The 18121-nt window shown below is 38.8% G+C and overlaps 1 protein-coding gene across 2 annotated transcripts in view; it reads left to right on the top strand.

Annotated features, from left to right (window-relative positions):
* The window catches only part of LRP6 (LDL receptor related protein 6), a 156025-nt gene that overhangs the window by 16199 nt on the left and 121705 nt on the right, over window positions 1–18121 (top strand). The window contains exon 2 of one of the 2 annotated variants that reach the window (XM_066264372.1): window positions 13887–14280. The exons of the other annotated variant lie outside the window; for it this stretch is intronic. Coding sequence (XP_066120469.1) covers window positions 13887–14280 — 394 coding nt within the window. The remainder of the gene's footprint in view (window positions 1–13886; window positions 14281–18121) is intronic. 2 annotated transcript variants of the gene reach the window in all.

The following is an 18121-nucleotide window of genomic DNA, read 5'->3' as shown; positions in this document are numbered from 1 at the left end:
TTTTCAAAGAACCAGCTCCTGGTTTCATTGATCCTCTGTATTGTTTCTTTAGCCTCTATGTCACTTATTTCTGCTCTGATCTTTATTATTTCCTTCCTTCTACTAGCTCTGGGCTTTACTTGCTGTTCTTTTTCTAGTTCTTTTAGATGCAGGGTTAAGTTGTTAATTTGAGCTTTTTCTAGCTTCTTGAGGTATGCCTGTAATGCTATAAACTTCCCTCTCAGGACTGCTTTTGCTGTGTCCCATAAATTTTGAGTTGATGTATGCTCATTATCGTTTGTTTCTAGGAATTTTTTAATTTCTTCTTTGATCTCAATGTTAACCCATTCATTGTTTAATAACGTGCTATTTAGTTTCCAAGTGTTTGAATGTTTTTCAATTTTTCTATTGTGGTTGATTTCTAGTTTAATGCCATTGTGATCAGAGAAAGTGTTCGATATGATTTCAATCTTCTTAAATTTGTTGAGCCCGCTTTTGTGCCCTAACATGTGGTCTATTCTAGAGAATGTCCCATGAGCGCTTGAAAAGAATGTATATTCTCTTCTTTTAGGGTGAAAGGTTCTGAAGATATCTATTAAATCGAGTTCATCTAATATGTCCTTTAAGTCTGCTGTTTCTTTGTTAATTTTCTTTCTTGAGGACCTATCTAATGATGTTAATGGGGTATTGAAATCTCCTACTATTATAGTATTGCTGTTGATCTCGCCCTTTAAGTCCATCAAAGTCTGCTTTATATATTTAGGTGCTCCTATATTAGGTGCATAGATATTTATAATGGTTATATCTTCCTTTTGTATTGCTCCCTTTATCATTATGTAGTGACCTTCTTTATCTCTAACTATGGTCTTTGTTCTAAAGTCCATTTTGTCTGATATAAGTATTGCTACCCCAGCTTTTTTTTCATTTCCATTTGCGTGAAATATTTTTTTCCATCCTTTCATCTTCAGTCTGTGTGCATCTTTTGATTTAAGGTGTGTCTCTTGTAGACAGCATATGTATGGGTCCTGTTTTCTTATCCACGCAGCTACCCTATGTCTCTTGATCGGATCATTTAATCCATTAACATTTAAGGTTATTACTGATATGTAATGGTTTATTGCCATTTTTTTCTTTAAAACTGTTTTTCTCTTTTGCTATATTCTTTTTTTTCCTTTGATCTGTTTACCACAGGTCCCTTAGCATTTCTTGCAGCCTTGGTTTGGTTGTAGTGAAATCCTTTAGTTTTTTTTTGTCTGTAAAGCTTTTTATTTCTCCTTCAATTTTAAATGATAGCCTTGCTGGATAAAGTAGTCTTGGTTGTAGGTTCTTATTCTGCATTACTTTGAATATTTCTTGCCATTCCCTTCTGGCCTCAAGTGTTTCTGTTGAGAAGTCAGAAGTCATCCTTATGGGGGCTCCTTTGTAGGTGATTGTCTTTTTTTCTCTAGCAGCTTTTAATATTTTCTCTTTATCATTTAGCTTTGGTAATTTAATTATGATGTGTCTTGGTGTTGGTTTCTTTGGATTTCTCCTTAATGGAGTTCTCTGTGCTTCCTGAACATGTGAAATATTTTCCTGCCTTAATTGGGGGAAGTTTTCCGCTATAATATGTTTGAACAAAGTCTCTATCCCTTGTTCTTTCTCTTCTTCTTCAGGAACCCCTATGATGCGGATGTTATTTCTCTTCATGTTGTCACAGAGCTCTCTTAGAGTTTCCTCAGACTTTTTGAGTCTCTTTTCTTTTTTCTGCTCTGCTTCCATGCCTTTATTTATTGTGTCCTCTAACTCACTGATTCGATTCTCTGCTTCATCCATCCTGCTTTTAATTCCTTCCATTGTATTCTTTATTTCAGATATTGTATTTGTCATTTCTGTCTGATTCTTTTTTATTATTTCAATGTCCTTTTTTATATTTGTTATCTCTTTATTTAGGTTTTCGTAATGGCCATCTATGGTGGTTCTAATATCTTTGAGCATCCTAACAATCGTTATTTTAAACTCTGCCTCTGGTAATTTGGTTATATCTGATTCACTTAGGTCCTTTTCTGGGGATTTCTCTTGGTTTATTTGTGTTGTATTTCTCTGCCTCCGCATTTTCTCTTCACGAGAGTGGCTGTGATCACGTGCTCGGGTGCACAAGGGTTGGTGGCCTTGGCCTTTGCCCCGCCCCCGTGTGTGATGTTATGCTCGGTCCTGAGGGCACTGGCGAGCACCTTTGCTCAGCTGCGGGTCTCCGCCAGTTTCCGAGCTTTCGCCCTGCCTTTGCAGGATGATCCCACTCAAGGAACAGCTGCTAGCCTTGGCTCTACCACCAGGAAAGGCTGCGTGCCCAAGCTCAGCTTCGTAGCGGAACTCCGCCTCTTCTGGGCTTTTGGCTCCACCCCCGCGGGAGGAGCCTGCTACCAAGTCAGACCGCAAGCCTGGGTTGCACAGGCGGGGCAGGGATGTGCCCCTCTGCCCTTGCTCCGGGGCTGGTTTCTACCCTTTCTGGGTTTCCCGCCCTTCTCCCGGAGGCTGGATTACAGGCTGCCGGCAGCTGAGCTTAGCCGCTTTTGCACGCCCCCTTCTCCCTAGCCGGGCAAGATTGAGCTCACACCTGAGCCCACTGGTGGCCAGCCGGCTTCCGCCCCTGCCAGCAGAACCGCGCTTTTGTCTCCCGCTGCCGCCCGCTCTCTGGTGTGCCCTCAGCCGCGTGGGTGGGGGCGTTGCAGCTCGGACCCTAAGACTCACTACCGTAGACCCGAAAGCTCCCTCCTTCTATGCGACTCTGTTCTGAGTGCCGCGGGGGAGCTTGTTTGGCTGCTCTCCTGCTTCCCTTTGCTGGTATTGCTGTTTCCGGGGGAAATATTCACTTCAGCTTTGGGGAGTGACTCGTCCCAGGGGTTAGAGTGGCTATCTCCCAAAAATGTTTCTCCCTATGCCTCCTAGGTTGCACTCTCTTCCTGTTACTGTGGTTCTCTCCCCTCTCCCTCCGTCTCCAGGAGCCCCGGGTGAGTGTTTGTGAGAGAGATGTTCTGCGTGGTCCCTTTAAGAAGGATCCTGGGTCTGAGAAATCAGACTCTCTCACAAACAGTATCCTGACTTGTTTCCAGCTAAATACTGTCCTTATGCTTCTTCTGGGCTCTGGGGCTGCAGGCTGGGGCTTTGTTCCTGGGGCTCAGGGCCCTTTCCCCTCTGCTAAACTCACTTCCCGCCACGCGAGTCTCTCCCTGCTGCCGTTCGCTCCGAGAAGCTGGGCAGCCCTCTCCGCGTTTCCGCATTGCCTACCAGTCTCTGGGTGGCTTCTTCAGCGTTCCTGGGTTGAAGAGTCCTTTTAGTTTAGTCCAAAGTTGGTTTTTCCAGTTGATAGTTCATAAAATTAGTTTGTAATCCACATTGGTTCTGGGAGGTAGATGCTGGTACGTTCGCCTACTCCAGCGCCATCTTGTCTCCCTCAGGAATAAATTCTTTATAAACCTCAAGGGACTCTTTGGGAAATTTCAAAGATAGTTGTAGGTGCAAAAGACATTGCTTAGGATTTGCTTTTGAAAAGACAAAATGTAAGTTTGATTAAGATCAATGAGAAAAAATGCTTGGCTACCTATATAATCAAAGTGTCAAAATGTTTTTAAAAAATTTACATAGGGAGGAACATTATAGTAGTGAACCTTACTTAGCTCTTTCAAAAGTGAGACTTTAAGCGTAGTTATGCTCTGCTAACAATGAGGGTATGTTCTGAGAAGTGCATTATTAGTCATTGTATGAACATCATAGATTGTACTTACACAAACCTAGATGGTATAGCCTAGTACACACCCTAAGCTAAATGGTGTAGCCCAGCAATTTTCAACTAGTGTGCCGCAAGCATTTTTAAAATACGCAAAAGCTGACTGTTTAGGCAGGGGCATGGAACTCTTTTCCGTTGGATAAATAAAAAAATGACAGCCAAGGTCCTGGCAGGGTGCTCAGTGGATAGAGCTTCTTGGCGCAAGGAGGTCATGGGTTCTATCTCTGGTTAGGGCACATACAGGAAGTGACTGATGAGTGTACAGCTAAATGGTACAACTGAGTGGAACAATCAGTGGATGCCTCTCTCTTTCCCTCTCTCTCTCAAATCAATGGGGAAAAAATGACAGCCAACACAAAGCCATCCAGTATGAATGAATTGAAATTACACCTTTATTTATTTATTTATTCAGATGACAAAATATGTATTTTTTGGTGTGCTGCAGAATTTTAGTAGTTAGTTTATGGGTGCCATGAGACGTTGATAATCACTGGTATAGGCTGTTAGCATATAAGCCTATATGGGCGTTACTGTACAAAACATGAGATTAAATCAAGCACAAGAGAAATGATGCAATCAAGACAAGTAGTAAACATGTATGAGGCTGCTGCTGGTGTAACAGCATATTGTTTTGTAGCAAACTTTTTTTTTATAATTAGAGAATACAGTCTAAAATAATGATAAAAATATAGTATAGTAAATATGTAAGCTAGTAACAGTCATTTATTATCATTATGTAGTATTATGTACTATACATAATTGTATGTGATATACTTTTATATGACTAGCAGTGCAGTAGGTTTGTTTACACCAGCATCACCACAGACGTGTAAGCAGTGCATTGTACCATGACGTTATGATGGCTCTGTGCTTTTTGAAAATCTTACAAATAAGCTCATCAAATCTTCGCTGGCTGTTACCACAACAAACAAAATTCATTTTTCATGAACTCTTTATGACTTTCTATATCCATTCAGGTTTTGTCCTACATTTTCCTTTCTCATTCTGGAAGAATTAAGTCATTTTACTTTAGGACTGTTTGCTTTTTCCTGTTTAAAAACACATCCTACGTACCTTGCATACAGTGTTGTTCTTTTCTGTCGCTATTTCTCATAGTCGAGTCTCATTAACGGGTGATATTATAACATAATTACAATATATACTAGTTTACAGAGAAAAAACTATGAGGTGGACAGTTGTGAACTGTTATACACCAGTATTAGACTGGCACAGCTTAGGAATGTACATCACACAAGTTTTTATTGCCATATATTTCCTGATACTACAACTTCTCACGGTAGCAAAAATGAGTACAGGTATGTTCATTCATTAGCTTAAATATATACAGAATTTTGCTACCATAAATGTAAGAGGCAAAAAACTATATGAAATTGAAATGCTTATGTTTCAGTGTTCTGTCTTACTTTGAAATGACCTAGATATTTTGTGAATATCTATGAATTCACTTAGCACAAATTAAGGTTTTTTTTTTTTTTTTTTTTTTTTTACAGAGGCAGAGATAGACAGGGACAGACAGAAACGGAGAGAGATGAGAAGCATCAATCATCAGTTTCTTGTTGCGCGTTGCGACTTCTTAGTTGTTCATTGATTGCTTTCTCACATGTGCCTTAACCATGGGCCTTCAGCAGACCGAGTAACCCCCTGCTGGAGCCAGCGACCTTGGGTCCAAGCTGGTGAGCTCTTTGCTCAAGCCAGATGAGCCCGCGCTCAAGCTGGCAACCTCGGGGTCTCGAACCTGGGTCCTTCCGCATCCCAGTCCGACGCTCCATCCACTGCGCCACCACCTGGTCAGGCCAAATTAAGGTTTTAAGTTACTAAAATATTTTGGAAACTATCTTCAAGTTTGCTTATAAACACAATTACTGTTGAAGTAAAGTTTGTCAGAATGATTCAACTTGGCTAAATACAAATGTAGATTTAATGCTAGTTTATTCTATCATTAAACCCTGTAAAAGTTTAGAAAGAACATATTCAAGTATAAAAATATATGCTTGTGTTATACTTAATGCTGCTAACTCAAAAGACATAACTTTTTATTAAACAGTGATATCAGATAGTTTCATTTGCCAAAGATTTACTTAAATGTATGTTAACTTGGATTCTTAGATCATTTGGGTTAGTTTCTATAAAGATGATTTTGAAAGCATAAGATGTTTAATTTACTTAAATGTATGTTAACTTGGATTCTTAGATCATTTGGGTTAGTTTCTATAAAGATAATTTTGAAAGCATAAGATGTTTAATTTCCTTAATTTTCTAGAAATCCTAGCAATGTTTAATTTATGTGAGGTTTCATTTATCTTCAAGTCAATCAGAACTCCTTTAAGGGATTTTATAATCTTAAATTATAATTGGTAATACTTTCTGGTGATAGTAAAATATTTTATGTACATAACATGTACACATAACATGAAAATGTACAAATAGACAGGTAGAGAGCTTACAGCTTCAGTTTGAACTTTACAACTTGTTGATGGTTTATATAAAAGAGCTAGTTTTTATTTCATATATTAGTTTTAGAGAGAGACATCAATTTGCTGTTCTACTTATTTATGCATTCATTGGTTGATTCTTGTATGTGCCCTGAATAGGGATGGAATCCTCAACCTTGGCATGTTAGGAGGATGCTCTAACCATCTGAGCTATCTGGCCAGAGTTCTTTTCTTTACCTTTACTTTTTTTACTATAGTTGTGTTTCCTGCTCAGTCAATATGAAGGCTGAAGTGTCTTCAACAATATTTGTGGAGGAGACCTTTAAGTTTTTCTTGTTTTTTTTTTTGTATTTTTCTGAAGTTGGAAACAGGGAGGCAGTCAGACAGACTCCCGCATGCGCCCGACTGGTATCCACCTGGCACGCCCACCAGGGGGCGATGCTCTGCCCATCTGGGGAGTCGCGCTCTCTTGCAACCAGAGCCATTCTTGCACCTGAGGCAGAGGCCACAGAGCCATCCTCAGTGCCCGGGCCAACTTTGCTCCGATCGAGCCTTGGCTGCGGGAGGGGAAGAGAGAGACAGAGAGGAAGGGAGAGGGGGAGGGGTGGAGAAGCAGATGGGCGCGTCTCCTGTGTGCCCTGGCCGGGAATCGAACCCGGGACTCCTGCACGCCAGGCCCATGCTCTACCACTGAGCCAACCGGCCAGGGCTAAGTTTTTCTTTGTCCTGAACTGATGTGTAGTCTTATAGAGGTTGTGGACTAAATTTTGAGTGAGGGAATGAAGAGAGACCAACGGTTATCTGTGTCTCTTTAATGCTTATCTGAATGGATAAAAGATCCAGCCTGTTTCCAGTTAGTTTTTTGACTTCAGGTTCCAGAGTTCCTTACAAGTCCCTAGCGGGGAAAAGGGAACCTTAAAACTTGAATGACTACACTTGACCGGTGCGCGCAGTGGATAGAGCGTCAGACTGGGATGCAGAGGACCCAGGTTCGAGACCCCGAGGTTGCCAGCTTGAGCACGGGCTCATCTGGTTTGAGCAAAAGCTCACCAGCTTGGACCCAAGGTCGCTGGCCCGAGCAAGGGGTTACTTGGTTTACTGAAGGCCCACGGTCAAGGCACATATGAGAAAGCAATCAATGAACAACTAAGGTGTCGCAACGAAAAACTAATGATTGATGCTTCTCATCTCTCCCCGTTCCTGTCTGTCCCTATCTATCCCTCTCTCTGACTCTCTCTGTCTCTGTAAAAAACAAAAAAACAGCCTGACCTGTGGTGGTGCCGTGGGTAAAAGCATCGACCTGGAAAGCTGAGGTCGCTGGTTTGAAACCCTCGGCTCGCCTGGTCAAGGCACATACAGGAGTTGATGCTTCCTGCTCCTCCCTCTGTTCTTTCTGTCTCTTTCCTCTCTCTGTCTCTTTCTCTCTCTGTGTCTCCTCTCTCTAAAAAAATGAATAAATAAAATGTAAAAAATAAATAAATTAAAACAAAAGCAAAAACAAAAAAACTTGAGTGACTACAGGAAAATGAAGGGTTGGAATGAGAACGAAAAGGTTTGACGGGTAGAGGAATGGTAGAGACAGGGATATTAAAGGAGGATAGATTAGGGATTCAAGGGAGCTGAAGGGGATGTCACTAGGGTGGAAAAAAAGGAGGAAGAAAGGGCAGAGTGTGATGGGAAAGGAGAGGTTTTAGGTAAGCTGGTTTGGGGTGCTCCTAAGTTTCCCAAGGAAGACACTGAAGTTCTACATTATCTTTAGAAGCATTCTGCCATTTTTGTAGATACTGAACTTGAAGTAGTTCCTTAATGGCAAAGTGTGCAGTCAGTGGAAGAAGAAGAGGGAGGGTACCCAAGAGAGTGAGAATTACCTATGGGATTAGAAATATACGACTTTTAAAGGGCTGGGACAAAGTATTCCCCTGTGAGGAGGAGACAAGGGAAAATAGAAAAGTCCTCACAGAAGAACTAGGAATATTCTCACTCGAGTCAGGGTGTTCTCTTAGAGAGCCAAAGAAACATTTTCTTTGCTTGAAAATACCAAAGTAAGCCCTTACCATGAAGCTATAGACAAGCTGGAACACTGTTTTTTTTTTTTTTTTTACAGAGGCAGAGATAGACAGGGACAGACAGACAGGAATGGAGAGAGATGAGAAGCATCAATCATCAGTTTCTCTTTGCGCGTTGCGACTTCTTAGTTGTTCATTGATTGCTTTCTCACATGTGCCTTGACCGTGGGCCTTCAGCAGACCAAGTAACCCCCTGCTGGAGCCAGCGACCTTGGGTCCAAGCTGGTGAGCTCTTTGCTCAAGCCAGATGAGCCCGCACTCAAGCTGGCGACCTCGGGGTCTCGAACCTGGGTCCTTCCGCATCCCAGTCGGATGCTCTATCCACTGCACCACCACCTGGTCAGGCTGGAACACTGTTTTAAGAGTTGAACTCGCCTGACCAGGTGGTGGCGCAGTGGATAGAGCGTCGGACTGGGATATGGAGGACCCAGGTTTGAGACCCCGAGGTCGCCAGCTTGAGCACGGGCTCATCTGGTTTGAGCAAGAGCTCACCAGCTTGGACCCAAGGTCCCTGGCCTGAGCAAGGGGTTACTCGGTCTGCTGAAGGCCCATGGTCAAGGCACATGTGAGAAAGCAATCAATGAACAACTAAGGTGTCGTAACAAAAAACTAATGATTGATGCTTCTCATCTCTCTCTATTCCTCTCTGTACCTATATATCCCTCTCTCTGACTCTCTCTGTAACTGTAAAAAAAAAAAAAAGAGTTGAACTCAAGGAAAGATCCCTCCTCTGAACAGGAGAAGAGTTTCAGTGACTTACAAAGTGACATTATTGAGGTGGGAGGGTACTGGTCTATTCAGTCCCAGTCCAAGTCATGTCACCATGCAGATATCAAAAAATAAATACTTACTTAGAGAAAGGCTTTATTCGAAAATACTACTGCTCTCGGGAGATTGCTCTGATCCCAAGATATGCAGGTATTTAAAAATTAAACACAAAAAAGGGCTTTTGTTTTAGAGTAGAAGTGAATAGTGCCAGCAGGATCTATGTGGGAGAATAGAGCAAGAGGTGAGAGTTAGCAGCAGATGACAACGACAAAGCCAGTTTAACAGGAAACGTATTATTCTGTGGTCAGCTGATGTTCATAATGAGTTCTTAGGAGAAGGTTAAGAGGAGGATAAAACTTAGAGCTAGCCCAAGTTTGAGGGTCTTTGAGGAAAAGAAACCTGACTAACTTTGGTCAAGCCAATTCAGTGGGTAAGAAATGGACATAATGTGAGTACTTGGCTAGTACTTAAAATCCTTTGTGTTTATGACAAATATATTTTTAGATTAGGTTCTGGAAATTTTAAGTATTAATATGTTTATCATATTAACTGTGCTAGGGATTGGTGATAAAATTAGTTATAAGGTATTGTTCTTGTTTTCCAGGAGTGGAGATCCTAGTTGAAATAGAAAATACACTTAAGAAATTGCTAATATCAGAAATGTGGTAAAGCTGGTTGGTGGTAGTGCAGTGGACCAAGTGTCGGCCTGGGATGCTGAGAGGCCTAGTTCGAAACCCCAAGGTTGCTGGCTAGAGCATGGGCTCATAGGCTTGAGCACAGGCTTGCCAGCTTGAGGATGAGGTCACTGGCTTGAGTACAGGATCAGTGACTTGAGCACAAAGTTGCTGGTGTGAACAAGGGGTCACTGGCTTGGCTTGAGCCCCCTGGTCAGGTACATATGAGAAGCAATCAATAAACAACTGAAGTGAAGGAACTATGAGTTGGTGCTTCTCATCCCCCCCCCCCCCCCCAAAGAAAAAACAAGTAAAGATCTTAAGGGCTCAATGAAGGGAAGCTGAGCAATTGGAAAGATTCAAGGGATAGAGAAGATTTGAATCTGGCCTTGAAGGACTTGCTTGCTGGGATAATGACAGAAAAGTATGGAGTGGGCAGGAAAATGAATACACTGTGGTGATGGAGTATGATATGCTTACAATTGATATATTCGAAACCAGTTTGTATGATGCAGGCTATAACAGTAAGGTAGAGTCATAGGTACAGTCACCTGATGGAAGCCTAATAAGGCCTTGAGTCTTTTTATTTAGGCAAAGGAAATCAAAGTTTTTTTGAGTCGGGTAAGGTTGAAGTGTTAGAAGTAGCAAAGGGAAGGGAGAGTGTTGATTTTACTTACTGTTAGGGTAGTTTAGGTGTAAGGTCATGAAGATCAAGAGTAGGATAGTGGTTCTAGAAGTGGGAAAAGGAGGCAGATTTTTTTTTTAAGGTGAGAGAAAGGGAAATAGTGAGGCAGACTCCTGCATGTGTCCTGACCAGGATCCACCCAGCATGCTTGAGTACCCAGCTATTTTTAGTGCTTGAGGTGGATATGGTCCAAATGAAACTATCTATCCTCAGTGCATGGTGTGACGCTCAAACCAATTGAGCCGCTGGCTGCAGGAGGAGAAGAGGGAGAAAAGGGGGAGAGGGAAGGGAAGAGAAGCAGATGGTCGCTTGTCCTGTGGGCTTGACCAGGGATAGAACCAGAGATCAAACCCGGGATGTCTACATGTAGGGCCGACACTCTATCTACTGAACCAATGAGCCCTGGCTGATTTTAGAAATGTTTACTATGTTGAGGATAAAAGACATTTATCTTCCTGCTTCACTGAGATTATGTTATGAGATGATCTGAGAATGAGTGATTCAAAGCATGTAAATTGTCTTTGAATGAAATGTAGAAAAAGTTTAGAAAGGCTACTAGTTAAAGTTTGGTGGGAAGTTAATAAAAGAAAAGAAGGATTCTTACACATTTAGGTAGGTTCCACTAAAGAAAGATAGTTCCTATTTGAGTTATCTGACTATTAGGAAGTCAGAAGGTAACTTGTTTGCAATGGAACATAGTGCATATATGCTATAACTAGAGGCAAGTATGTGTGGGTCCAGTGTATTTCTTTAGTAGATTAAAACAGTATTGCAGGTCAAATTGTACATTTTTAGATGTCCCATTAATATATTTCTGCATAGATATTGGTGACAATATTGTAGAAATTATTCAAGTATCAGAAGGATATTTAGGATGAACTCTGTGATTTCCTTTTAATATGTGTAGGTTTACATAGAGTCCTTTAGAAATCCTTAATTATCACTGGTACTGATAACTTACACACACACACACTTTTTTTTTTCTTGTGCTATTAAGGAGGACTTAAATGACTAGAAAAGTTTCTTTAAATTTTGTGGACAGTGTTAGGTAGAAATGTTAATGTTTGACTTGAAAGTTGTAAAAGACATTTAGCTGCCACCTAATGCTTGCTATATGCTGATTTGGCACACAGCTTTCCAAGAATAGTGCCATAAAGAAAGGTGCCCAGTAAATATTAGATTATTACTACCTTTTGATTTTAATTTGTAAGTGCACTGGGCTGTTTCTTAGCCCTATACAGCATTTAGGATTCTACCTTTAACTAGTATAGACTTTTTTTCTCATTTTATAATTGGCCCATATTTTGAAGGGCTGTTGTAAGATAATGCGGTGGCTACAGTAGGCCATTGTGTGATGTATGACAATCTAATTGAGTTAACAGTGAATCTCTGAGGAAAATTTATTAATTTGCCAATAGTAGTAGTAAATATTCTGAATAAGCAAGAAGGATCAGTCACTTTTTTAAAAAGCTATCTGCTCATTTGTTTTTGACGAAGAACTTTGGATTTAAGCTTAGAAGGGAAGTTCATGTTTGTTGTCCTTGCAGATGAAAATAGTGGACTTCATAACTCCATTTGGCAGATAGACCATAATTGGCTTAAATAGCACTTTTTGAGCACCTTAATTTTTTTAAATTAGCCTGACCTGTGGTGGCGCAGTGGATAAAGCATTGACAAGTAGTGCTGAGGTCACTGGTTCGAATCCCCAGACTTGCCTGGTCAAGGCACATATGGGAGTTGATGTTTCCTGCTCTCTCTCTCTCTCTCCTCTCTAAAATGAATAAATAAAAAAACAATCTAAATATTTTTTAATTAAAATTTTTTTTCTCAGATTTTATTTATTCATTTTTAGAGAGAGATGTGACCCATTGCCACATGTGCCCAGTGGCTACTGCATAGCATAGTGAAGAGAATATTTCAGTCTTCACAGAAAGTTCTGTTGGGTAGTGGTGCTCTGAGATCTTTAATTACTATTGATACCAGGAAAGTAAATGGCTGAAGCTTGGAACAACTACTTGAAAAAAATCAAAACCTAATTGTAGCTTCAGTTTTAGCTCAAAGTTAAATATTATATAGGATAGACTTTATATGTATTTAGTTTAGGTATTAGGTCTTATTCAGAGGTCATTCTAATAATATAAAAGAATAAAATAGTAGTACTAAGAACTATTTCTGCCAGACTATTTAACAGTTTTATTGAGGTATAATTGGTATACAATAAATTGCACATATGTAAAGCATAAAATGTAATAAGTTTTGACATAAGTATATATCTCTGGAACCATCATCTCATAGTCAGTTTGTGGTACATAGTAAGTACATTTATGGGTAATGTAGCCATTACCCACAAAAGTTTGCTCATGCCTCTTGATAATCCCTGCCTCCTGTTCTTTTTGGCCTTCTCCCACCTCCACACAACCACTGATCTGCTTTCTGTCACAATAATTTGAATTTTCTAAAATTTTCAATAAATGGAATCGTAATATACAAGGGGTTCTTGGGTTATGACAATTTCGTTCCTATGACAGTGACATAACCCAAATTTTGGTGTAAGTCGAAATACACCCTAGCCTAACACAAACAGAACACTTGCGCTTTTAACAGTCCAAAGTAGTGGAGGTAAGTGTGTGTGGGGGGACGCCAACTCCCCCACTCATATGCCGTGTTACAGCGTATTCTTCTGCCTTGCACAACCAAACTAGTTTGCACATGTAGTCCATAAGCACGATGCTAACAGCGTAAGCTGAAACACTCACATGTGAATATTTTGAAGTTTTTACTGGCAAGAATGTCATAAACTCAAAACATATGTCGAGACTGTTGTAACCTAAAGACCCCCTGTACATTTTTTGTCTGACTTCTTTCACTGTACATAATTGAAATTTACTCATTAGATGTGCAAACGCTTCATTACTTTTTACTGTATGACTATCACAATTTATTCATCCATTTATTTGTTGATATTTGGGTCGATTCCTGTTTGGGTTATTACAAATAAGCTGCAATGAACATTTATGTACAGGTCTTGGTATTGAGATACGCTTTTATTCCTCTTGAGTAAATACCTAGGCGTGGTATGGCTGGATCACATGGTAGGTGTATGGCTAACCTTCTAAGAAACTGCCAAACTTTTCCAAGGTAGTGCACCATTCCCCCCTTTCCCCCGGCCTAGTAGAGTATGAGTGTTTTGCTGGCTCCAAATTCTTGCCAATTCTTGGTATGGCCAAATTTTAAAACTTTATCTGACAGACTATTTTAATAACAAAAGACTGTCCTGGTAGAATTAATTCCCTCTCTTGCAAATTTTTGTATTTAACATGCTGCAAAAATAGTATTTCATTTGTGAAAAGATTTTAAGACCATCTTCTATAGATTTACTTACTCTTTTTTTTTTTTGGTAGTATTTGTTCACTGATACAGATTTGAAACTCGGTTTGTAAGAACCAATACATTTCCTTCCATTTATTTACATATTTTTCTTTTTTTTTGTTCTAGCGGCCCCTTTGTTGCTTTATGCAAACAGACGGGACTTACGATTGGTTGATGCTACAAATGGCAAAGAGAATGCTACGATTGTAGTTGGAGGCTTGGAGGATGCAGCTGCGGTGGACTTTGTATTTGGTCATGGCTTGATATACTGGAGTGATGTCAGCGAAGAAGCCATTAAACGAACAGAGTTTAACAAAACTGAGAGTGTACAGAATGTTGTCGTTTCTGGATTATTGTCTCCTGATGGGCTGGCATGCGATTGGCTTGGAGAAAAATTATACTGGACAGATTCTGAAACTAATCGAATTGAAGTTTCTAATCTAGATGGATCTTTACGAAAAGTTTTATTTTGGCAAGAGTTAGATCAACCTAGAGCTATTGCCTTAGATCCTTCAAGTGGGTAAGTTTTGTGTAATATACAAAGGGTACTGCGTTTCCTGGTTTCTCTCCACTAGTATGAACTCCTCTGATCCCCAAGAGAAAAAACAAGAGTAAAAACTAAATTTTAGATTCTTTGGGCTTCTTTGCCGTGTAAACTTGAATGTGAGAATTTTTGTTGTGCTCTTTTTTATTTTTTTAAAAAGAGAGAGAAAGTGGGAAGAGTTGAAAGGAGGGGAGGAGAGTGGGAAGCATCACCTTGTAGTAGTTGATTCAAGTATGAGCCTTTACTGGCAAGCCCAGGGATTTGAACCAGCGACCTTAGCATTCCAGGTTGATAATATTTTATCCACTGTGCCATATGTTCTTTAAGGTGTGTCTGTAAGTAGTTAGCGTTTCTAATATTGCTTATGATATAGCCATATTTATAGTTCTTAGTTCTTCTCCACTTATTTTTTATAATCATGAGAGGATAATTAGAAGGCAGAAAAGAAGGAAATGAAGACTTAAGAGTGGAATTTTATAGTTTAAGATGATAGAAAAAAACCTGCATGTTATAACTTTTAATATACATGATCATTTTGTAATACTAGTGTCTTTTATATTAAACTGAAGTATTATTTAATGTCAGTGTTGAATGAAAAATAAAAATTAAGTTGTTAATTCATTTCTAGTTAAACATACATTTGCTATAAAGGTTCATGAGAAGGGAAACTTAAAGCTATGAGTAAATCCCATTAGAAAATGTGAACTGTATCTCCACATGCTTCTTTATTATACTATGCTTCAATCCTGCCATATATCTTTCCTTGATATTTCTCTGTTGAATACATTATTGTACTGGAGTCTGTCGTGGCAAAATATAGAGAAGTATCTGAACATAAACCTGAAATGAATTACTCATAAGTTATTAAAATCTAAAGATAAATAACCTGTAAATAACTATTTTAATATTTTGTTTTCCTTGACTTTCAAGTCTGTGGAAATACCGTAAAACTTATTTATAAAAGGAGTGTATTAGTATTAGGTAATAAAGTAAGACTTGGAGAAAATGACAGAAAGGTTTATTTATTGATTTTTTTAAAGAGGAAGGGAAATAGTGACATGGATCTGTTTCTATATGCCCTGACCAGGAATCGAACCAGTAACCTCTGTATATCAGGATGACGGCCTTAACCAACTAAACTATCTGGCCAGGGCCAGAAAGGTTTATATGTGCTCCTTTGTCTTGATATCAGGGCTTATTTGGTGACAAAGATTAAAGATAATACCATGTTGTAGGAAAATGAAAAGATTTATTTGACTATAAAAGAAAACATGGATAATAGTGGAGTGAAATTTTAGGATAAGGAGTTCTGGAAAACACAAATACATATGCTTTATATAACAAAAATTATATAGTTTTTAGAGGGGCATTAAGGATGTCTGCTAAAGTCAGATAGTTGCTTAATAATGCGTATGAAAATATGATAGTGGCTCTTATGTTAGGAGAAAGAATTGAGTGTCCCAAGGAGGAGGTCACAGCTGTTGTGTGTGTAGTAAATTGTACTGATTGACAATTATGGTTGTTGAGAACTTGCAAGATATTTTTCAGAAATGGAATCTGTGTTTTGCCAACAAAGTTTGTAAATGCAAAGTGTGCCAGTGTTTCTGAAGTTACTGCTTCGTAGAACACACAGGTTTTTGGTGGTCACTGGAGAGTTTTATTTTGATGAAAGGGTAAATAGTTGTTTTTTCTTTTTGACAAATTCAATCTTATAACTGTAAGGGTGATGATGGAAATTCACCCAGATATCTCTTAAATGGTTAGTATGTCCAGAGTTCTGCTTTTGTACTCTTGTTGGAGAGTACAAAAGTACTCTGTTTAAAGAGAGAAAACTTTTCCTTCTTCAGAATGTTTATTTTCATTATGTAGTATGTATATCCGGGGGGGGGGGGGGAAGAATGTTAAAGGAATTAGAGGAGCCACCTGAGCTCTGAAGGAAGATGGGTGAAAAAATAGCTTGATTACCACAACTCTGGAGCAGCATTTGATAATTTCTATATGTGATAATGATTATGTGATAGTACATATTCAAGGGAGCTGAATTTATAGGCAACTCTTGACTATTCAGAATCTAGTAATTTAATTAGTAAATGAGATTATCCTTTGTTCTTTAAAATAATGAGCTTTACTCCTGGATGTGAGGTCCGATAAGTGTCTTAGGAAGCAAGTTTACTATGTGATTAAAAAGCATGTTAGCGTTTCTGTGGCTTTAATTTATCCATGCTGTTTCCCAAAATTGAAGGTAGGAACTTGCCAGAGACTCAGCTGATGAAGAATTGGATGAATCAGTAACAATGTGCTTTGAGGGTAGAAAATAGTAGTATTTAATCTTTTAAGGAATGTTCAGTGAAGAATATGTTTTTGATGTCTGTGGTTAGTGTTGAGTGTGTGTGTGTGTGTGTATAAATTCACTCCCCCTAAAAGTTCTCTCTCTCTAATTTTTGGGAAGTTACTTTGTGTCATAAAGCAATTTGTAAAATTATGCAACTGGAAACAGAATGCAGTCAAATGATATACATTTGATAATTAGCATGATGGAGTATGTTTAAATTATATTTTAAACTCATGCATTTAGAAATATGTTCTATCAAACAGTACTTCATGTTGATCTTAGGTTTGTGTTACGGATTGTGGTTTTAATGGAAAAGTAATTTTAGATTGAGTATATTCTTATCTAAAAGAAGAAATGATTTCCAGATTTACATTTTGGGAAAAGGAAGTTTTCTTTCCAGAGAAATTACGTGAAAACAGTGCTGAGGGAAAATGTAGGCTTTATTAGAGTTCCAGAATCCTGGGTTATGAGGTTCAGAAGAGCTGACTGAGCTTTCTCACATCAGCTTATGTAAAAGGAAAGCTATTGAATGACTAGTATTGTTTGAGCCTTGGGAACTAGTGCAGACATCTGTGTGCTTTTGGATGTATGGAATTCTTTGTATAATCAGTCCATTTAGCCTAGACTGAAGGATGATTTTTATTTCCCTCCCTATATTTGACCTCTAATAGTCCGAGGTTTTATTTTTCTTTTGAGTGATTGGCAGTATACAGTTCACTAAGGAAAATGTGTATAGAAATTGTTCCAGAAATGAAAAACCATAGTTACAGAAAACAGTATCTTTATTCTGACTACATGGCCACTTCTAATGGTGGAGTTCCGTAATCTCTTCCACAATAATTACTAATCTTAGTGATGTTGAGGACCTGCTGTTCAGGTACAAATAAAGAGACCTAAGGGGTTTTTGTTTTTCAAGGATCTGTTCATATTCCAAATCATTTTGGATATTTTTTAAAGAGTTAAACTTTAGTGATTCAGTCAGAAGTGAATTCCTACTGAATAGCTTTGAATATATACAGTTGACACTTGAACAACGCAGTGGTTAGTGGCGCCAACCCATCCCACCGCAGTCAAATACTCATATATAACTTTTGACTCCCCTAAAACCTAACTATTAATAGCCTACTATTAACGGGAAGCCTTACTGATAAGGTACATAGTTTATTACTTTTTGTATGTTCTGTATTCTTACAATAAAGTAAGCTATAGAAAAGAAAATGTTACTAAAATCATAAAGGATAATAATTTACATTATTTATTGGAAAAACAATCCTTGTGTAAGTAGACTCATGCAGTTCAAACTCATTATTCAAGGGTCAACTGTATATTTTAAAAATATATTTTTTGCATCATTAAGAATAATATTAACAAAACTAGAAGTTCTACTTTAAAAATCCTTGCAGACCGAACTTAATGGGAAAGAATGATTCATAATTTCCCTATCAGTTATATACATATACATAAAATTGTCATATCTTGAGTATG

Source organism: Saccopteryx bilineata, chromosome 1 (genome assembly GCF_036850765.1).
Source record: "Saccopteryx bilineata isolate mSacBil1 chromosome 1, mSacBil1_pri_phased_curated, whole genome shotgun sequence".
NCBI lineage: Eukaryota > Metazoa > Chordata > Mammalia > Chiroptera > Emballonuridae > Saccopteryx > Saccopteryx bilineata.
The sequence above is the reverse complement of the archived record's forward strand: the minus strand, read 5'-3'. Positions and strand labels throughout refer to the sequence as shown.